This window comes from Aythya fuligula, chromosome 4 (assembly GCF_009819795.1).
Source record: "Aythya fuligula isolate bAytFul2 chromosome 4, bAytFul2.pri, whole genome shotgun sequence".
Taxonomy (NCBI): Eukaryota; Metazoa; Chordata; class Aves; order Anseriformes; family Anatidae; genus Aythya; species Aythya fuligula.
The window spans coordinates 43063307-43085435 of NC_045562.1; the positions used below are offsets into that span (position 1 = coordinate 43063307).

General features: G+C 41.7%; 1 protein-coding gene across 1 annotated transcript in view; it reads right to left on the reverse strand.

Annotated features, from left to right (window-relative positions):
* The window catches only part of SPATA5 (spermatogenesis associated 5), a 189749-nt gene that overhangs the window by 29146 nt on the left and 138474 nt on the right, over nt 1-22129 (reverse strand). The window contains exon 15 of the mRNA XM_032185948.1: nt 7078-7242. Coding sequence (XP_032041839.1) covers nt 7078-7242 — 165 coding nt within the window. The remainder of the gene's footprint in view (nt 1-7077; nt 7243-22129) is intronic.

Below are 22129 nucleotides of genomic sequence, written 5' to 3' on the forward strand. Positions count from 1 at the left end.
TCTGAGAAGCAGGCTAAGTTTTATACCTAAATGTTGCTCGGTGCACACTCAGGGGCTCATTCAAATTCCCTCTGGCATTTTCCCCAAGTTCCTCTAAGGATGGCTGTTCTTTGAGCTGTTTAGGAAGCAGTGTCGACGGTATCCTCCTGAGCTGTTAATGGGTCTGACCTTTTCAGAAACACTAATGTCCCTTCAGCCAGATGCATTAAATCTCCTCTGCTTGATTAAACTATTAGCAAATCATTATCTCACTGAAGGATAAAATGTTCTTTCCCAGATGAGCAAGCCATGCATAAATTTTAGTGCAAACACTCTTCTGTATACCAAGCCCTACATTTTGCATAAACATGCCAATTTGCGACCCCATTTTATATATCCATGGCATGAAAGCATACAGGAGGAACACAGATCTTTTTTGGGTCTCGGCTGAGACAAGACATGATGAAAATCAGCCCGCTTAGGGTGAACAATTCCCAGCCCCATCTCTGCAAAACACGGGAACGGAACCAGATCTTTCTGCAGCGGCTACTGAGGAGAACGGGGAGATGCGGCGCAATGCCACGACACCCTTGTGCCGATGAGTGATTACCCAGGCACTCACACTGCCCTCGTTCCCAGTCTGTCCAAGCACATTCTGCACGTACGAGGTTCTTGCGAGACCGGCAGTAAGCAAAATCCCATGGGAAGTCCTGTGTAGTTAGTTATTTCCTTTCAAGTGATTCATCTCGTTTATACCAAACACTGACACTCGGAAAACACTTTGAATGCCAGGTATTTCCTCACCTTCCAGCCACCTGTGCCAAACACATCCTTGGTGCTGATAAACGTGTGTAGGAAGGTGGTGATCCCTTATTACCCACACTGGATGAAGGCTGAGTCTCTTTTCCACACCCACCCACACAAAAATGTTCACTTTTCAATGAGTGATATAAATTAATAGATCCTATGCATCAATCCAAGAGAAGCTTTGGAGGTTCATCTGAGGCCTTAAGCTTGCTGCGTTTCCATTTGATGGTGTCCTTCATTTTGAAAGTTGCAATTCAGGATAATACTGTGTCCTGACATGAGGATAAGCAGGACTCCTTCAGATGGCAAGGCCATCCAGAAGTGTCCAGCAAGAGTCACTTGAGCCACAGATGCTTTAACTACCAAAGCATATTTTAAAATCATACGATCATACGTTTCTGATAAGACACAAGGTTTTTTTTTTTTTTTTTTTTTTTTTTTTTTTTTTTTTTTGTGTGTGTGTGTGTGTGTGTGTGTGTGTGTGTGTATATATGTATCTTAGAAGCTAAAAATTTGAGGGTCCAGTCCCAAGCTTGATATGTTAAACACTTTCAACACCTGCTGAAGTCAATGGGAATTGAACATGCTCTGCATCTAGCATAATTAAGCACAAAAGGAACAAACATCCTCATGCTTAAAAACAAAAACCACGAGCTTTAGCTAAGATATGATTTCCAGAGTCACAGAACATTTACTCTTGCCTTTTTTTTCCCCTGAAGTCTGTCTTTGTAGGCTGCTACATGTATATAGGACTAGATCCATTGCCCTTAAAAAATGTTAACTAGAAAGCTTTTCCCTTAAGTTTGGAAGATCTTTTCCTTCATGGCAAGCTAGATATAAAGAAGATAACACATTGTAATTTGCCAGCTGTCTTGCTTTTCCTATATCTAAGCCCTCCCTCACCTCTATTTAAGATGCACTTTAGGAAAGAGAGACTGTTTTCTTCCCAATCTCTTAAAGCCTTGTTTACCATCCCACACACCTATAAAGGAATACATCCTCACTTCTTTTGTAGTTGGTGGCTTCCTGTGTGAGAAAGAGAGGAGCTTTGGAAGGTTTTGGTTGGTTTGGGTGTTTGGTTTCTTTTAAATTTGTAGTTTAAATATGTCAGTATTTGATAAACAAGTACATGTATGTTTTGAAATAAATATTTTTATAGTCAAAGGCTTCAGTTGATTAGAGCTAGTGTGCTGCTGCAAAGATACTTTTTTGGCATCAAACGTGCACTCATTTGAGCCAGAGCAAACGTTCATTAGCTTTTTTTTTTTTCCTCTCTGTGTTCCCATTGAGAGTTATTGCAAAGTGAGAAAGATATTTTTTACATTAACTATTCTACTTCGACTAAGAACCAGTGAAAGATTTACAGGTTCCCAGGTTCCCGCTTTACTATTGTTTCCTGTAAGCATGGAAACTGATAATACTATAGAAACAATGTCAGCCTCTGCTTTCACCATGACCTGCTTTCCACCAATTTAAAACCCGTCGGTCCCATTAGCTTATTTTTACAACCACACTTGTCTTAAGAATATTACAATGATATCCAGAATATTTAAATTTTATTATTTCTAACCATCTTTAAACTCAACTCAGCACTTGGTTTCAGTTTCTACCTAAAACCTCCCTCTCTGTACTGCTTTCACTACTGTAACAAAAACATAATCTGACAGCGGCTGACATAATAAAAGAAAGTCCCTCACTCTACCGGGTTTATTTTCCTTTTTATTTACCATCTACTTACTAGAATAAAATATTTCTAGAGTGGTGAAACAGAGTCTTACTCCCTTGCTCATGCCTTTTCACAAAGTAAACGCTAAGGATTTGAGGTAAGGAATGCTCCTTCCATTTCATTTGTAAATTATTTTATTTATTTTTTTTCTTCACAACACAAATCTAATAAAGACATTAGTCTTTGTATATATAAAGGTTGGTGTCCTTCCTCTTGGCCAAACCATGTTCCAACTTTAACCTTTTTTCTATCCTTTAAAAAAAAATTTAGATAATGTATAATTTAAAAATCACATGACAAGCAATTTCCTACCAGATTCTGTCCATGTGATTGTGTTCATTTTTACACAAGAAGTGCTTTAGAATCACAGAATCATTTATGTTGGAAAAGACCCTTGAGATCAAGTCCAGCCACCACCTGACACTACCAAGTCCACCAGTAAACCACATCCCTAAGCATCATGTTCACACAGCTCTTAAATACCTCCAGGAATGGGGACTTCACCACCTCTGGGCTGCTTGTTCCAGTGCCTGACCACCCTCTCTGTGAAGAAATTCTTCCTGCTATCCAATCTAAACCTCCCCTGGTGCAACATGAGGCTGTTGCCTCACATCTTATCACTCGCCATCTGAGAAAAGAGAGTGACACATACCTCACAGCAACCTCCCTTTATGTAGTCCTAGAGAGCGATGAGGCTCCCCTCAGCCTCCTGTTCTCCAGACTAACACCCCCAGTTCCCTCAGACACTCCTCATATGCCTCTGAGGCATACTGAGACTATTGGCATTTTCTACTGTAACAGAGAACAGCAAATAAGCATGAAAAATCTAAACTGATCCCCAAGTGAAAAAGGTAGTGCCACTGAGTTTTTTGGAAGACCCATCTTCTGTAATGCAAGCTAGCTGGAGTGACATCATGACAGGAAACTAATGAGACCCAAAGAACTCACTTTACTTGCACTTCGTTTCTAAATGCTCCTGTGCTTGTATCTTTAATCATACTTTACAGAAACATGATAAGAAATGAGCCAGATAAAACTCCTCAACGTGAATTATAGGAGTGAAAATGCTCTAGATCATTCAGCTATGATCTGACTGAACAATCTCTGGATGAAGACATCTCAAAACTATTAAAAATAATCTTCAGTTATATAAAGGTACAATTTTGCTCTAAAAAAATGCAGAAACACTAGAATTAATCTTATAAAAGTTTTGAAGCAGCAAGATATTTGCTGCTTTAACCATTTTCATTATTCTCAAGGACGAGAGATTTCTCCTCCATGCCTACCAGAGCTCCTTGCTAATGCTACTGCATCAGCAGAGGAGAATGAGGCCAATAGCACAGCACAGCACAGCCTCTAGCTGAACTGTGCCCAGTGGCAGCTGCCTGGGCATGGCCTTCAGTGGAAATATCCTAGAAAAAAAAAACAACAGGGGCAAGACCAGCTGTGAATCTTCCACCACTACACAGGAGAAACCCCCTGGCCAGCATGTAAGAGCCAACAGGCTGTACAGTTACTGTAGACCCGTCCGCACAGCAAACAGACCTACCCTGTGCAATGCTCCGGTTGTGCTAACAAGAGGTTGAGGCAGTCCTGGGAAAAGGCAGATGCCTTCAGGGCAGCCAAAGAAGTTGCCAGAGTGGGTGAATGGCATGCTCCTTGGTGTCAATATTGGCTCCGAGGCCAAACCTTACTATTTAGAAACTTCTAAAAACTATTTCTCACTGTCCTGATTTACAGATTTCAGGTATCCATGAAGGTGAGCCTCAAGCATCACTGCAAAGCAGAGCTATCGAGATGCCAGCATGCATTTCAGAAGGGCCTGGAAAAAAAGATCAAGTGCAAATCCAAATATTTCTAGAAAGCTGAAGCTTCGTTTGACCTATCCGATTTGTATAATAAAAGCTAACTGTACAGACATTGGTCCACCGATACACTTTTTTTTAAACATTAGACTTCACCTGCACTTGAGAGAAGGGAATTCTAATTCACCCTCATAAATTATGTTCCATCTTCTCTCAAATGAAACAGTGGGAAGTAAACACCCTATTTTGCTATCTCGATATATCTTTACCGTACTCATTAAGATAAACATACATCCAGCAGGTGAATAGAGATAACTGGTCATAAGTGATGACAGGCAAAAATATACACGTATCTGATCTGAAAAATTGCCAAGTTGGAAGCCAGATGCATACTAAACTATCCACTTTACTTGCTGTTTATTCAGCTCATGGTAGGAGGATTCAACATATCTTTACGTGAAACTCCCTATTTATACAGCATCTTCTAGTCACAAAACTAAGCATTTTCCATTCCTTTTGAAAACAAAGGGTATAACAGTGGAATGGGAACTTGCCATTCAACAGCGGAAACTATTTCTAAAGCTGGGAAGCTGGAGACACTAGGAAGAAAAGGCTTTAATGAAACTGGCCACTGTGCGTGCCAACTGTCAAGACTTTTTATATATTCTTCCAAGGAACACTGACTGAGGCTTTTTCTGTGTTTACTCTTTACATCCCAATTATTATAACTCTTTGAATGATGCCAAAGTAAAAAATTCATGAGAAATGCCATATTAGAAACAGGCAGGCTTTTTCCCCTGCAACTAGTCTGTACTTGTACTCAATGACCCATTAACTTATTTTTGGTTCGGTAGAAAGCCAGCACCAAGACATTTGCGACTCATTATCTAAGCTAAGCACAGGAATTCACCACTAGAGCCTCGGCTGACCCAGATCCAAAGGAAATCCCCATATGCTTGGAATTTCTGAAATACAAGCATTACAGTTGTTGCCTGGTAAGAAAACAGTTTCCATACACAACGGAGGATATGTTTACATTTATGTTTTTGGAGGCTTATAACTTGGCCAGAAGCAGGCAAATTTTCCCAGGGCAGCAAAACTCTTATCACTGACATCGGGATAAAAACCTAGTAATGTTTCAAGTCACTACTCTTCAGCACAGAGGCAGTATAGCTGCAACAGTTCCCTAGACCAACATTTAAGCCTACAATAAGAAGTTGATTACTGCCTTCTTTTTTTCTTTTTTTTTTTTTTTTCCTTTCTCATTTTAAGATCCCACATTCTGTTGCAAATAGAAGTCCTACACAAAAAAAGTTTTGCTCGCTGCTTTGCCTTTGAAGTCCTACACAAAACAGCTTTGCTCACTGCGTTGCCCCCATTCATTTGTCCCCAGAGCACAGTTCGTCCTGTGCTGCGGAGGAGGAAGGCTGTAGTGGATTTGACTTTGGTCCCTGCCTTTACACAGCTTCCTGGAACAAGCCTGGAGGCTTGTCTGGACACCACAGCTGCACATGGCAAGGTCTGACCCCATTCCTTTGACTTGGAGAAGCACTCACAGCAGTGTCCTCACCAGCCAGAGGTTACTTGTGGGCAGTGCAGCATTGTAAAACATACCACCATTTACGTGGTAGCTAAATGTCTTCCCTGGAAGACATACAGCATAGCCAATGGCCAGTCAGTTGAGAAGGGCCATCAATACCACAGGAGTCATGCAAACGCTTGAGTCACCCCCTCTTTTGAACCAAGCCAAAGGTTTAGCTTTGCCCTTGTAAACAGCACACAGAAAGATGGAGGAAGCTAAGGAAAGCAAATCACATTTTCCACTCTGCTATGGAAAAAGTAAAAGGTGACTATGTAATTAGAGATGGTACGATAATGCATTCACTAGGACTGGCTACAGTAAGGTGGAAACTTTAACTCCAGTATTTCATACCTTTTAAGAGGTCGAGTTGGCAACCTTAATGACATTCTCTGAATTTTTGAAGTAAAACAATTACTTTCAATTAATCAAAATGAAGAAAACATGAAATATTCTTTCATGAGGCACTGCCATGAATAATATTCAGGGACCACTATGCTGACCACTAACTGTAATTACCAGGCAGCAGCATCTGAAGAAGTTTCTCCCCCTACCCAGGACAGGACGTAATAGCCTGACATCCTTTGTCAGAAGCTGACTAACTGACAACAATGAGCTATAACACTAAGTGCTGCTGTGAGCTCTTGATTATATGGAACAGGAAAATACGAGCCTAAAAGTGACCTGTGACTCCTTTACAATTCCCTTATGCTGTCTGAGAATCATCTCTTCTACCTCAATCTGAGTCTGTTTGCCACAATCCTAAATCATAGAATGCAAAAGGGTCCCTCAATAGGGATGTAGGGAGTCCCAGCTGAACTGTGTGGGCAGCTGGGAATATTTGCCCCCATCTCCCTGCACTCATCCTGGCAGCACACCCTTAAAAGAGCTACCCATGACCTTACTATGGCTCACCCTTTCCCTGGCAGCAGTACTCTGATGGAGATCTTGAAAGAAAAACAAAATAAACAAACAAACAAAAACACAAACACAGGTCTTATTCTGTTTTCTGAGCAAAAACACAGAAATCATGGTGTACTCTGTCAAACAGTCTTTCTTATAATTCTCCCCACCACTTAGAGTAGACTTAAGGAATGATACTTGGATGATGCTCTATTGCAGTTTTAAAAACACCATTTTGTGCATTGACTCTGTGGCCACGACTATACAGAAAGCTTTACCTCTGCTCCTGAATATCTGTGTGTGTGCTGAACGAGCTCCACCAAGCAGACTTCCTCACTGACTGGCATAGACCGAAAATTAAGTTTGAAGATCTCCTCGCGAGTGGCTGCATCTGGCAATGGCACATAGATAATTCTGTCTATTCTTCCTGGTCTCAGCAAGGCCTGCAATGAAAATGTCACAGGAAAAGTTATAACAAATGACACATCACATCAATAAAGTAAAAAAAACATAAGTTGATTAAAAACAATAACAAAAAAACACACAACAATTTCAGCAGAAGCAAAGAACTGCACAAGAACAATCAAGCTTATGTGCACAAGGGGTTGTTCTCTTATGCAAAAATGAATCAATCACTAAAAAGACAGTAATGCTATTCAGCTTGTGAAATATCAGTTTATGGAAAAAAGGCATCATAAAGGAACTATAGTCATTTTCCTAAAATAATAATTTTAGGCTTGTTGCAAGGTGTGCTGGAATGCTAGGACTTGGCAAAAGGACAGGTGGCAATGGACATATCCCAAGTTCAGATCTTCAATCAAGACAACAAGCAGAGGAAAAAGAAATTGAAGTAAAGCTTACATTCTGTATTCATGTTGATTTATCCCACATTATTAGTGCTGTATACAGAAGAGCAGATTACTCTGTCAGGTTTTCACACACAGTAAGGTAATGATAAACAGAGGCCAGAGATATTTCAAAAAGGGAAAGAAAAAAAAAAACACAAAACAAAACACCACAGACATGCAAAAGCATTGTAGTTTAACACCTTTTGGCATCAGGTTTGGACTGTCAGAAGAACCCTTCTGTGCCACAAGAGTTGAAAATTCAATAGTTGAAATTAATAGTTACAAGGTAAGGCCCCAGCTTTACAGCCTCATATGTGTATATGGGATGACGACCACAAAGGGCAGCTTTAAAGGGTTCAGGCTGGTCTGGAGGAAATCTCTCTTCTCTAGGGGAGAAGTGTGGCCTTGTGGCAGGTCATTGGGGAGGCTGCAGAAACTCTGTCCTTGAGGTTTTGGAGGCTTGGCTTACATGAAGCCAAGCCCTCCCTGGCCTGTACTGATGCCCTGCTGGGTGAGTGGGGGGGCTACAAGGCCTCTGGAAGCCCCCTTCAACCAAGCTGCCTGTGATTCTATGGTTTCTGGACTGGCTCAAAAAGTAAACGTTATCTATATATAAAGCAATTATATCTGATACGTAGGAGAAGCCAAGCTCTTAGATTTATGAGATGAGAGGAAGCTCATGTCCCTGTATTTCTAAAAATCTCCAAGATTTTTTAAAAACTGTCTCCAGTAAAAAATAAAATAAAAATCCTCCCAGTCTTTCCTACTTGACATTTGACAAAAAAATGTGCATTGCAAATGTGCATAAATAGTATTTAAAAAGTATTTTTAAAAACTAAACAATGTTTATAAGATTCAGCATGTAACCTAAATTGTTTTTATGTTATGGTTCTCCCTTGGGCAGAGTAGTTTGAGTTCCAGATGACTAGAGATATTGCATGGCTGTCCTGGGCTGTCAGCCAGTAAGTCTTTTCCCAGCCTGATCATGTCAGTGAAAGTCATGCTGAAAAAATAGTAGGAAAGAGCTTTCCTTCCTGCACAGCATTGATCAAGTTAACACCCTTCCTAGAGTTTCTTTAAAAAGACTGTTGTGGTGCTTCAGAGTGGAAAAATGTATCCTGAATGTTAAGAGATGTCTTGTTATTTTTAAAACAGAACGTGAAAACATTCAGCAGAAAGTGCACAGCTCTGAGTGTTTCATTGAGCTAAGCAGCAAAAGAGCAAGGCTCCACAGGGAAGCCTAAAGGCCCGTATCTAGCCCAGTACCCCATCTCTGGCAATGGCCAATGCTGGATCCCTTCAAAAAAAGAGTGAGAAGCCAGCCAGCCACCCGTATTTCCTTATCAGACAGTGCTGCTTGCCACAGCACTCTTGGTATAGCCACTGAGCAACTTGACACACTAATGGTAGCTCAACCAGTGTGTAATTTGGTGTCTAAGCCATACATTTATCGGGATGTTGCCATTTTTTGCCAACAAACTTGAAAGAGAAATTTACATGCTTCAAGACTAGGCTTGGAGGGAGCGGAATTATACTGCAATTGCATTCTGCGTGCTCTTAAGGAAATGCCCATAGCAAATTCTGTTATTTAGAAGAAACATGAAATGCTCACAAGAATACAGTGGTACACCTCTTTTAAGTCGAAGCAGGTTTAATCAGGAAGCCTAGATAATTAGAACATTTTCTAGAGACAGCTTAGCTCACACTAATGAATGACCATGGCTGCGCAAGGGGGACAGAGAAGTGTTTGATGGAAAGCAAGTCTGACCAGCTGGGACCGAGAGCTGGAGCTAGCAGCTTTCTGCTGAGATACAGGCTCTTAACAGGATGCAGCACCCAATCTTACAAAGCACAATTGCAGATATCAAAAAATTAATATATTTTTTTCCTCAGTTATTTAAATTGGGTTTCCTCCAGTTTGTCCCAAATGCTTTGTGTTTTCTATATACAGTCTTAGTTGGAGGCCCGAGTTTAAAACATGCTATCATTACTTTTTGTTACAGTCAGGCCTAGGGACCTTATCCAAGACAGCCAGATGTGCTGGGAACCCTACAAAAAAAGCACAAGGCAGCCTCTGTAGCACTTCCTGCTTAAATAGACATAGACAAAAAGGAGGGGAGAGAAAACATTCGGTAACCTGACTTGAGAGAAGAGTCAAATTTCCGCTTACTTCCAAACAGATTCTGCCGAGAACTGGTCTCTACCAGCCCTCATGACAGGACAGGCAGATGGGGAAACCTGGAAGACCCTGGGCACTGCCCAACTGCTCCTCGCTTCACTGTTGCATTGCTTTTCCCTTGGGCAAGCTCCAGAGGAGCTAAGAGCAGAGGGAGAGGCCATGGGTGGGCTGCAGAGCTGGTGTGCTGCCCGCTGGTCTGAAAGCACACAGAGCAATGTCAAACCAAGGCCGTTCTTGTTTGCAGGCCATCATCTCATCCTTCTGGGCTAGATGATGAGGCCTTTGATGTCTGTGCACTGTTTACTGACATTTTCCTTTTTTGCTCTAAATAATGCAGAAATCAGAACTGAGCTGCACATAGAGGTTGGCACTAGGGGAATAAGATCTCTTTCTTGATGTTTTTGCGCTCTGTTGAAGTTTCTCTTGGAGGAAAATGAGCTCCTTCTATGTTGCTTAGCGAAGCCTATTGTAGCATTTGGTGCCAACATCTACAGTACCTTTAACACTGAGGCCTTTATGGAGGGTGGCACCTTCTTCCTCAGCACCACTTTATCTGCAGAAATAAAGGAGGTGTTTGGAGGTGGCTGCTCCCAGTGCTATGACTGACAGGCCATTCAGGAAGACAGACTTTCCATCTTGCAGCTTGCTCATTGGAAACAGCACAGGGAGCGACAAGCACACCCAGGTCACCTGAGGACCACCCCACCACCCTCAAGGCGCAGCAGGCACGGTGGCATGGGGACCCACCACTGACAGGAATTGACCTTCATTGTTGAGCCGGAGGAGGAGAAATTTGGCAAGATAAGGTGGCAGCAGCAGCAGCAGGAGTGAGGCTTGGCTGTCTCTGCAAGAGGAGAGGAGAGGCAGCTGGGGGAGGGTGAAGAGTTGAAGCGGGGCTGCAGGTTCGGGCAGATATGAGCTGCTGGGAGTACAAAATTAACTGCTTGCGGCTGGGAGATGCAAAACTGATTTGAGGCTAGGAGCACACAGAAGGTGGGAAGTTGATGGGGCCAAAATTAATTGATGTGTGCGCAGAGCTACATAATTCACTGATGTTGAGATGTGAGGGTTGCATAATTTATGTAGGCCAGGAAAGGGCACAAAATTAAGTAGTTGGGGTTTTGGTAGAAACCAGAACGCTTCATACCATTAAGCAATTCTTTTGCAAGTTTATGTAATTTTTTTGTTGTTACCACAACAGTTATGAAAGGGGTCTGAGTGCCCACACATTGAAAGATTACTAGTAGTAAACATACACAATATTCTTCAGGGGATCAACAGGGTTCAGGAAAGTGAGATAACCATCAAGTAATACGTGGTATCATCAATAGTAAAAACACACTTTAATTAAGAAGAAACTACTGCCCTTTCAAAAAGAAATGATTAAATTCTTTAGTAATTAAAAGAGAGCATTACTTCCAAATACAGCATTGGAAAAGATAGCTGATTCAAAAATGTGTATTTTGTGTGCAATTATGAAGTTAATTATTTCAGGAAAGAAAACTTAAATATGTAAAGCCAAGGAAATATTTGTGGTTCCTGGTAAGAATGGACTAGAATTAACTTCAGGGCTTTGCTAATTTTCTTCTTCTTTTCCTTTTCCTCTTTTTTTTTTTTTTTTTTTCCCATGCATAGTTTTTTCACAGAACGCTTACCCATTTCAAGAATGACATTGTCAAACAATGCAGAATTGTACCACTGACAGAAGCATGCACAGATGATGAGCTTGGGCTGGGATGGACAAAAACGCTTTCCTACTGACAAACTTCTTCAGCCACATCTACACTCACCACAATTTTCTTGATTGGATCATATAAGAAAACTACATGGATTAAATATAATTACAAAAACATAGCAAACTGACACAATTTTCAATAGCAAAACCTTACTTGCATAGCAAAGCATATGCTGCAGAGGAAGCTGCAGACTGAGGTGTGTAAGGGAGCAAGTAGGTTCAGCAGGTAACGGAAGTACACCTGGAAAATTAATGTTACCGCGTGTTGTTCTCTGCTGCAATCAATCTCCACAAGTAGGAACAGATTTTTATATTAAATTTAAGGCTTTTCCTTTCAAGTACACACTTTTTTTTTTTTTTTTTCTCTCTCTTTTTTTTTTTTTTTAATACAGGACCTACAAAATGCAACTAGAAGTTTAATCCTGCCCTTATAATCCATTGGGATTAGACCACAGATGAAAATGAGAAAACTGGAAATAACAGAGCAATCTGTTTCCTTTGTAACTAAACCCTTCCAACTTGAATTAACAATTGCTATTTATGAACCCTGGTTGTGGTCCCTACTTAACACAAACTCCTGAATATGAGAGGTACTTTATAACATGTAATCTAATTTAGTAATGCAAATCTTTTGACTTTCATCATTACACTATTTGAACATATGTAAAGCATTTAGAAGTAAGTTCCTGTAGTCTGCACAAGCCATAACTGTTTGTGAGATCCTTTCAGTGTTCCTGCCCACATGTTCGGACAGATGTATTGCAAGTGGGGAAAGTATTGGGACAGGAGAGACTCTAAGGAAGTGAATTTGTTAATAACGATGAAAGGGCCTTCCTGCTCCATCATATTCATCTCTTGCAGGACTGGAGTCAGCTCTCATGATGGTGTTTCTCCTACCATTTCAAGGCTCACCTCCGTGCCTAATATTTTCATTCTTATTCTGTGCCAGGTGAAGATCCCAGTGCAACAAGCCAGGAAGTGCTTCGCACTTCATGATCTTCAAAAGTTTCAGGTAAGGGAAGCTCATCCATGCCATTCATTAGACATACTGCTGGACTCTCGTTACAACTATGGATTAATTAAGCAACATTAGAAGGTGCTGAGGGGAGAAGACTGGCAAGCGAAAATGTTTGAGTATCACTATTAAAAACTATAGCCTACTGGAAAGCCAAATGTTATTGTTCTACAAGGTTTTTCTTCCCTCTCCATCTAGCACAAGCTTCTTCAGGAGGCAACCGTGAGCTCCTCTGTTTCAGGTGACACACTTATGTGCTGTGTCACAAGGATGGAGTCTTGTCATTACAGGCTCCTGAGTCAAGCGATACTGCTTTTTTCTTGCCAAGAGCCCCTTTCCCCACACTCTTCCTCCTCCCCACTTTCCTCCTGTGCCAAGGTCTGTCACCACCTTCAGCACATGCCAACATCTCTAACCAGTTCCCCTCTTTGATGACTTGTTTGTTGGTCACCACCCTTGTACGTCTCCCAAGAATTGTGCAGATTATTCTCTGTTCTCATTACACAACATCTACAATTGCACTTGGGGTGGAGTAGTTTGCGTCTTTAACCTACAGTATATCCACTATTTTAAAAACTTCATTTGTGAACAGATTTTTATTGGATATTATTGAAGACCAACTCCTGAAAATGCTGCATTTTCCTATTATCAGTCCCTATACAAAGACTTTACCTTCTGCATAGATTTCTAAAAATCAGGCTATACAACCCTTCTGTCATGTCAGTCTTGCTCAAGACCTGGAGCATTGTGCAAGTTGACAAGAAAAGACATGATACGTTTGACAGCAGGTGTTCAGGAAGAATGCGCACTATCAAGTGGCAGTGAGCACAGCAGGAACATTTTACTCAGGCATAAACCATAAGTACTAATTAAAGGCAGAGAACAAATATATGGTTTGATATGCCGACAAATAGTAAAACAACTTGAACAGGGAAACAGTTTATATCATCCGAGTCAAAACCCAGATGAAGCGATACAGGGAGTTAACCATCTGAAAAATAAGTATGCAACCTGTCCTTGACTGTTAAGCAAATGCCCCTGCTTGCGTAGGATTCATCTACTTGCTTTTCCTATCCTCCAGGTGTAAAACCAGTAGTTTATCTTTTTACTTCAACCACTGATTTTTACCCATTTGCAGTTCATGTCATCAGCAGAGGGAACCTTCTCCATGTAACTCACAGCATGCTCTGAGATTGCTCTCTTTGCTAGCTACCGACAGGAAACAACACCTTCAGCTGTCATTACAGATTGTTCCCTTAAGTTATTGCAGCAAAACTGAGCTTACCCTACAGTTCTAGTAAGAAGAAAAATTAAAAATTCATCTTTTCCTATGAAACGAAACTTGGTGAAAGAACTTATGCAACTCAACAGAAACCACTGGTGTCCCTTGTTTGAATGACATATCCGGCTTCTGCAACTTATCCAGCAAACCAGCCATTCCCACTAATGGTGGTGAGTTTAAACAGGTAAGAGTGTTACTTAAATGACTAGGTTTTAATAGGCATTGCTAAAAGTGAAAGCATTCTGAGCCTACACGTGCCCAAAGCGTTCAGAGCTGCTTGTGATTTGGAGCTATCTTCTCTCCCCCACACCTGCTGTCAGGCACGGACGAGGTCCCACTGCGGGCTGGGTCCCCGACCACCACAGCCACGCTCCCTCCAGGCAGCTAAGCCAAACGCGCTGGCACCCAGTGATGCCGCCAGGAGCCTGCTGTCTGCTCTGCAGCCCTCACCTGGCTGCCAAACGCTGGGGTTTTGGGCTGCTCCAGGCAGAAAGCAGCTGTGCCTCTGCCTTTGGGGATATGGCACCAGGCGTGCAGTGCCGGGGATTATTCAGCTGCCTTATCTTGCCTATACAGCGCGGGGAAGAGGCTCCTGTGCCCTCCTGAGCTCATCTCCCACAGCCCCTCCTGTGCAAGGGGGACGGGTGGCAGGACTAAGGCCTCTCCACCATCTAGCCAAACTGCTTGCTGATAACGAAAACAGCAGAAAAACTGTGCAAATGCAAGCAAAGAAAACCACCCACCAGCCTTGCATTCCCACACCTGCACAAAGTTGGACGCACCAAAATATCCCAGTCTTTTCTGATCAGAGTAACAACATCATCCCAACCGCCGTGCATCCCAGTCGTGCCGTAGAGTTTGATTAATATAGCTAATTCAAGGGGAATCGTGGAGAAAGAGGGCTTGAGGAGACTTGTTTCCTTGCAGCAATGAGACCATGTAAACACAACTGCAAGGAACAATGTGCTCCTTGGCCTATGCAGACAATACCAGAGCACGTTTTTATGTGTTTTTGTTCAGATAGGATTAAAATATCTCAAGAAACGGCGTTTCAATCACTTCTCTTGGCAGAAACATCTGCAGGCAGATACTCTGCAGCTGCAGAACTAGTATCTCCATGCTTTTTTCCCCTGATATTTCAAACAGTTAAATTGGCCAGTTGGCACGACTTACTGCAGCGCTCACTGGGAGCCAAGCTTTGCCCAGGCCTTGATCTATAAAAGTCTAAACCTGTCAGTAACACACCACATTTTCAATGCAGTAAAAGCAGTGCAAATCCAAGCAACCCTACTGATATGATTCCAGATACTCCAGCTCGCCACAACAGAAATTCAGCTCAAAATCAAGCTTCTTGAGTGTATTCAGAGACATGGCAGGCTCTGACAGCAGAATCAGGCTCTCCTCTTCTCTATGTTGTCAACACGGTCTTAGAAAAACTGAGGCAATTTAGCACATTCTCCACAATCAGTCCATACTTTCAAGACACCCTCATACAAGTGTTCAAGCCATGAACTCTTTGCAAAAAAGGGTGCTTGGCTTTGCTGCTTCTTCTTGCTTAGGCTGCAGCTCCCGTCCCTTCCTTGTGCCTGCGCAGGGCGGCAGAATCTCAGCTCAGGGCTGAGGCTCTGGCTTCATTTGCAAGGAGAAGTTCAGACACAAGCTGTTCTTGCCCCATGGCAAATCTGAGCAGTGGCGTGAGGAGAGAGGATGTCCCAACTTTTGGCTGCTGTCCCACAATGTTGGTAAGAAGCAGGAGCGACCTAGGATTTTGCCACTTGCTGGGTCGCATGGAGAGGTTTGGATACGGACAAGGAATCACAGCTCCCCTTCCTCTCCTCTAAATGATCTGCAGCGCTTCCTCCCTGGTTTCTAACAAAATGATTTTTAGTAAAGTTAACTGAAAAAAAAAAATCTATCATCAGCTAATAAACAATGTAACACACCCTCTTCAGTGTATGTTTACATAAGGGAGTCCTCCATGCTCCCGTCTAAGAGGTGCAAAACCTCAGGAATGTCAGCTCTTTTTTTTTCTTTTCCCTCTTTTTTGGGGTGGGGGTTTAATAAAAGAACCCCTTTAGAAAAGATAACAATTACATGTAATGGAACCTGGAACCAGACTCTTTTGGCAATTAATCACCCAGGAGCCGTTGCAATCCTGCAGGCTGTTTCTGACAGATTTTGAGAGCTTTACAGGAATCACTGGGATAAGATGTGCCTGGGCTGGCTCCTGACAGGGACCGATCATGTACAAAGTGGATTGCTGGTTTGGATTTTTTTTCAGTCTGTACATTCATACACACATACAAACGTGTGCACCCGTATGCACATTTATACAGAATTCTCTCTCTACATACATGTACGTGGAACAACTGCAGACCTCATTTATTAGCCCAGAGGCAGAAAGAAAGAAAGAAAGAAAGAAAGAAAGAAAGAAAGAAAGAAAGAAAGAAAGAAAGAAAGAAAGAAAGAAAGAAAGAAAGAAAGAAAGAAAAAGAAAGAAAGAAAAAGAAAAAGAAAAAGAAAAAGAAAAAGAAAAAGAAAAAGAAAAAGAAAAAGAAAAAGAAAAAGAAAAAGAAAAAGAAAAAGAAAAAGAAAAAGAGAAAAAAGCCTTTTCTTCCTCAGCAAAGTAGAGCTATCCATCACTTAACAGAGATACTTCCTGTTTTCAAGCAGTTGGGAAGGCATGACTTCCAACCCAAATACTTGGCTTGGCAAACTATTCCTGTGTTGACAGATGCTTTTATAACCACTTCATTCCACCTGAAGTTTCAGCATAAAAGGAGGTGCTTTTTTTCTTTTCTTTTTCTTTTTTCCTTTTTTTTTCTTTTTTTCTGAGGGAGGAGAAAGGGAAAGCAGAACGGAGAGGAAAGGGAAGGAAAAGGAAGGAAAATACCACAGTTATAACAGCTGGATGACAGAGGTTAGCATAACTCTGGCAGATGTTACCATATAACCTCAAAATGACATGTTAGCGAAAAAAAAAAAAAAAAAAAAACAACACAAAACCTGTTCCTTGTAGGAAAGAGAATTTTGAACTCCTGCCAAAATATTACAATTCTCCTCAGAAGCTTTTGAAAGCCATAACAATGATCTACCACATAATACAGTATTTTCCACAAATAACCTATGCCATATTACCACTGCACCAACTGGGTAAATAATCGGCACTGGAGGAGATTCTGTTCAGAAGAACAACTTCTCCTGAAACGACAAATCACACAGCAGGTCAGCTCCATCAGGACCTGCCTAGCAGCACCTTTTCCTATTCTGTGTTCTGTTTTCATAGGATTCGTAAACAGAATTCGCTCCAAACACTTCTCAGGATCGAACACTTCAGTGCGTGACAAACAGCACTAAAAATGCATTGCACACGAGGAGATATTTTTCTGAAGTTGCACGATCCACTTTACATAACCTTTTGTCATATCAGTTTCTGTACTGCTTACACCTGGTTACTTTGGTGACTATACTACCACAAAAATCTTGATGACTTTCCCTGGCTTGTGACCAAATTTTACAAACCTGTCTAACAAACTACAGATAAATAAAGTGTAAAAGAAATGTTCACAGACCAACATAGATATGCTGCTTTTTTTTTTTTTTTTTTTTAAACAAACAAACAACAACAACAAAAAAAAACACAAACAAAAAACAAACAAACAAACAAACAAAAACCAGATCAGCAGGGATGGAAGCAACATCAGTGAAACAATTCAGAAGTTTCAAAAGGAAATCAATAACTTTCCATCATTAAAGCCAACACTACAGCAGAAAAAAAAAAAGTCTGGTTTTTGTTATTTCAAAGATGTCATTATACTATCACGGCTCTGGAAGACCATTTGAAGCAACGAAATAGGTGCTGGTCACAATATCTGTAAGCTCACAGAAAAGTCATTCAACTGTAGAGAGAACAAAGTCATGAAAGAAGAAGAAACATCATTTGTTTATTCTTGCAATTGGAAACCAAGGTGATCTCTTTAAAATCTTTCTCAGGACTTATTTTCCAACAAGACAAGGAGCAAAACAAAAAAATCTTGGTTTAAACCTCTTTCCTGGGGAGGTGCAGCCCTCCAGCCCCCTACTAACACACACATATTAGGTACAATCCAGCTGCCTACTGCCATTTGGGACCACCTAAGGCATCCAAGATATCTCCACAAAGCCAGCAGGTATTACAATAAGGCCTCCCCTCCGCCAAGGGGGATAGCTGTTTGCTATCCAGGAGCTTGCTGAGCATAACAAATAGCTCCAGATGCCTGTGTTCAGGCCACCCAGTCCCACTTATGTTTTCGGTACAGGAACAATCAGAAAACATACACTAACTCATTACCTGATAGTCCAGATGTCTGAACACCAATAAAGCCTCCTCCCCCTTTCATAAAAATACACTCTTAACTAATTTTTAGTTATAACCTGAGGAGAAAAAAGAAACAGATGGGTATATACAATCAGAAAGAAGCCGCTAACCAGCATCCGCAAAGAGGCAGGCACGTGGTAAGGCACTGCTTGCTGTAGGGTGTCTGGCAGCAGACATGCAACGTAAGTCTTCAGACATGGCCACGCAGGTGAGGAGCCATGCTGGGGCTGGAGGAGCACCTCGAGGAAGATGGGCCCTTTGGGAACAGCCAGCTGTGGTCACTGAGGATGCCGCTGCCCTCACAGCGCAGGTGACATGGTTCCAGAGGCTGAGAAAGTGCGGGATGTGCAGAAGAACTGCACGCTCGACTACAAAACCCCAGATAGCAACATGCCAGGATATTAACATCGTCAAGACATGGCCTAATTAAGAACAGCAGAGCGCTGGCTGGGTCAGAAGCCAAGATACTCTGCTTCAAGAAAAGGCCTCGGCAGACATGCCTTCTCTTATTATTGCAAGCAGACAATCACTGACTTCCTCCACCCGGATGCAGGAAGACAACCTGGTGGTTTTCTCCCTCAAACAGGCAGAAACCACTTTGTGTGTTGATCTTAGAAACTGGTGGGTGGTGCTGCGATTACACAAATTACAGTGCTTACTGTAGTTGTCAGTTGCAAGTGACAGATACAGCTTGGACTCTGGGATTAAAATATGTACTTCCTAGTCATTAGGCCTGGAGCACTGCTGATACAAGTCCTGAAATCATTTTACAGGTCTGCCAACTGTTTATAGACCCTAAGAGATGTGAAATATTGAATGAAAAAATTTGGTGCCAACCAACTCAAGATTTTGCCCTACATTGGCAAGAGTTCCCCCAAAGATACACGAGATTGCTGACCACTGTCCACCTGGCTTTCTCCTAACTATCCCCTACTTTTTAAGTCACCTGTAATGCTTCCACCTCCAAGCACTTTTCAATGGAGGAATTATTTTGGTCAGCCCCTTTTACATCATCTATAGTCGGCCGGAAGGCATTCCTGCCATGACAGACAGTCTGGCATCAGATCTGGCTTCATTCTTACCACATATCCTAGATATTTCCATCTTCATTTCTGGATAATTTAAGAGATTAAGTCTTGTTCAACTCCCTGACGAATCTCAGTATTTGTTATAAATTCATTTCATTTCATGCCTAGTATTTCCCTGAGGCATTTACTTTCAAAAGCTTTTAGACGTCTGTCTGTACCTTTGGTGGATTTCCAGCTTTCACATCCATCTGTTAAGGTGGAAATAAAATTTCAGGGGAAGACTCATAGATCAGCTTTAAATTGTAGACGATCAACATCTGAACCTTCTTTATGCTGGTAAATGCAGCTGCTCTCTTACTGATACGTATTATTATTTCTTTCTAGACAGCCTGTTAGTTCACACTTAATGCCACGTAACGTGAAGATGCCTGTTCTGTGTATGGCTTGTTTTTGTATTTTTGTATCACATTATTGGAGTTGAAAATTACTGTGGTTCCCATTATGTCTATTTGGTTTTTAACTTTTTTTTTTTTTCCCCCTCCTTTGTGCATGAGTGTCTGTTGGTCTGCAGGATCTGGGTTGCCTGGCAAATAACCTAGCTGTGGTTTCTGTTAAGTAACATAATGTATGATCTACCTGAGTCAACCTTTTCTCTCGCACTCTTTTTTTCCCAGTTAAAAGAACAGTGGCTCCAAATAGCAGAGGTGAAAGACTGCACCTCTGCTTGACACCATTGTCTGCATGAAGCAGTATTCATCCTGTCAATACATACTTCAAGCAAGTAAGCTGCTCCTTGATCTAAAGCCTTGATGAGGCAATTACTTCTCTTAACATATCCTGTCATTCCAAGATGTTACAGAGTCAATCCTGATGGACAAAGTCAAACATTATCTTTAAATCTATGAGTATAATCTAGGTTATAAAACACTGGGGGAGGGGGGCGGGGGTAGATTAGTTTTTTCCTGAGTTATGGTAGGGATTAAATCCAATCAGCAAATGATCTCTTTTCTACTGAACTTGAACTGCCTTTTTTTCTGCCTGAGACAGCACAAGAAAAGTCTTTCCTACCCATGGAAAAAACACTTTTTCTACTGGCCCCATATTTAAACAAACAAACAAAAAATCAATTAATTTTATCAATGTTTTTTCTTTTTTTTTTTTTCAACATCTTCTGGGGACTGTCTACATTTATAGCTTTCCCTGTTTTTTTGGTTTTGTATCAAGTCTTTCCCTTCATGCTGTGAGCTTAATATCTACTTACAGATGCTTTATTTGGTAAGACTGATAGATTATTAAGACTGATAGATGCCGGGTCCTGCACCTGGGACGGGGAAACCCTGGCTGCACGTACAGACTGGGCGATGAGACGCTGGAGAGCAGCCTAGAAGAGAGGGATCTGGGGGTCGTGGTAGACAGCAAGTTGAATATGAGCCAGCAGTGTGCCCTGGCAGCCAGGAGGGCCAACCGTGTCCTGGGGTGCATCAAGCACGGCATCGCTAGTAGGTCAAGGGAGGTGATTGTCCCGCTCTACTCTGCGCTGGTGCGGCCTCACCTCGAGTACTGTGTGCAGTTCTGGGCACCACTTATAAAAATGACAATGAAACTGTTGGAGAGTGTCCAGAGGAGGGCTACGAAGATGGTGAAAGGCCTGGAGGGAAGACGTATGAAGAACGGCTGAGGTCACTGGGCCTGTTCAGCCTGGAGAAGAGGAGGCTGAGGGGAGACCTCATCACAGTCTACAACTTCCTCGTAAGGGGGTGTCGAGAGGCAGGAGACCTTTTCTCCATTAACACCAGTGACAGGACCCGCGGGAACGGGGTTAAGCTGAGGCAGGGGAAATTTAGGCTTGACATCAGGGAGGGGGTTCTTCACAGAGAGGGTGGTTGCAACCTGGAACAGGCTCCCCAGGGAAAGTGGTCACTGCACCGAGCCTGTCTGAATTAAGAAGAGATTGGACTGTGCACTTAGTCACATGGTCTGAACTTTTGGGTAGACCTGTTGCAGTGTCAAGAGTTGGACTTGATGATCCTTTGAGGGGTCCCTTCCAACTCAGGATATTCTATGATTCTATGATTCTATGATTACTGCACTGCTCAGCTGTTTAGTATTACCATTGCTTATTTTCATCCCTTTTTGTTATTAAGATTTGTTTGTTTTCCCTAGTAGCCTCTTGAAGGGTATAAACATATGCTCGTAAAGCACTTCCCAATCACTTCTTAATGCTCATTTATGCTTCTCTGATAAGGTCACCGATGTATCTCTTCTTATAACGCATTTACTCATGAATCATTTATAAAACTTTTAAGATTATCTAACATTTTTTTTCTTTTTTTCTTTTTTCCAATTCTGAAGGATATTTCTAACATTTAAATTTACATAATTTTCTCAGCTTTTACATTTACAAACACCTACTGTGACTTCTTAATGCTTGGATGTCTGGAAAGCTGTATTTACTGTGCAAGCTATAAAACCACCAGGCAGAAAGGACCAAAACTGAACTCCTGAGGTGAATTTTGGTTCTTCAGAGAGGCTTTCTAGTTAAGTGTTGTGAGAGTATTACTCTTCTTTAGTTTAAAGGTGTTCAAATAGGTGGAAGCTTTCTAAATGAACAAGCTTACACTCCTTATGGAATGCAAATTTTGGAAGCCTCCATTAATACCAAAACATACATGTTTATAAGGTTTTGCCATACCCAATCTGTATGGTTTTGTTTGTTGATTTTTCCAAATAATACAATGAGAAGCCATTTCACTTGTATCCTGCTGCCAGTGTCAAGAATCCCACTCCACAGCACTGAGGAACTGTAATCTACTAGCCAAGCAGAAAAAAATACTGGATGACACCATCAACTAAAAGAAGTTCTGTGTTTCTCCCTACCAAACCTAA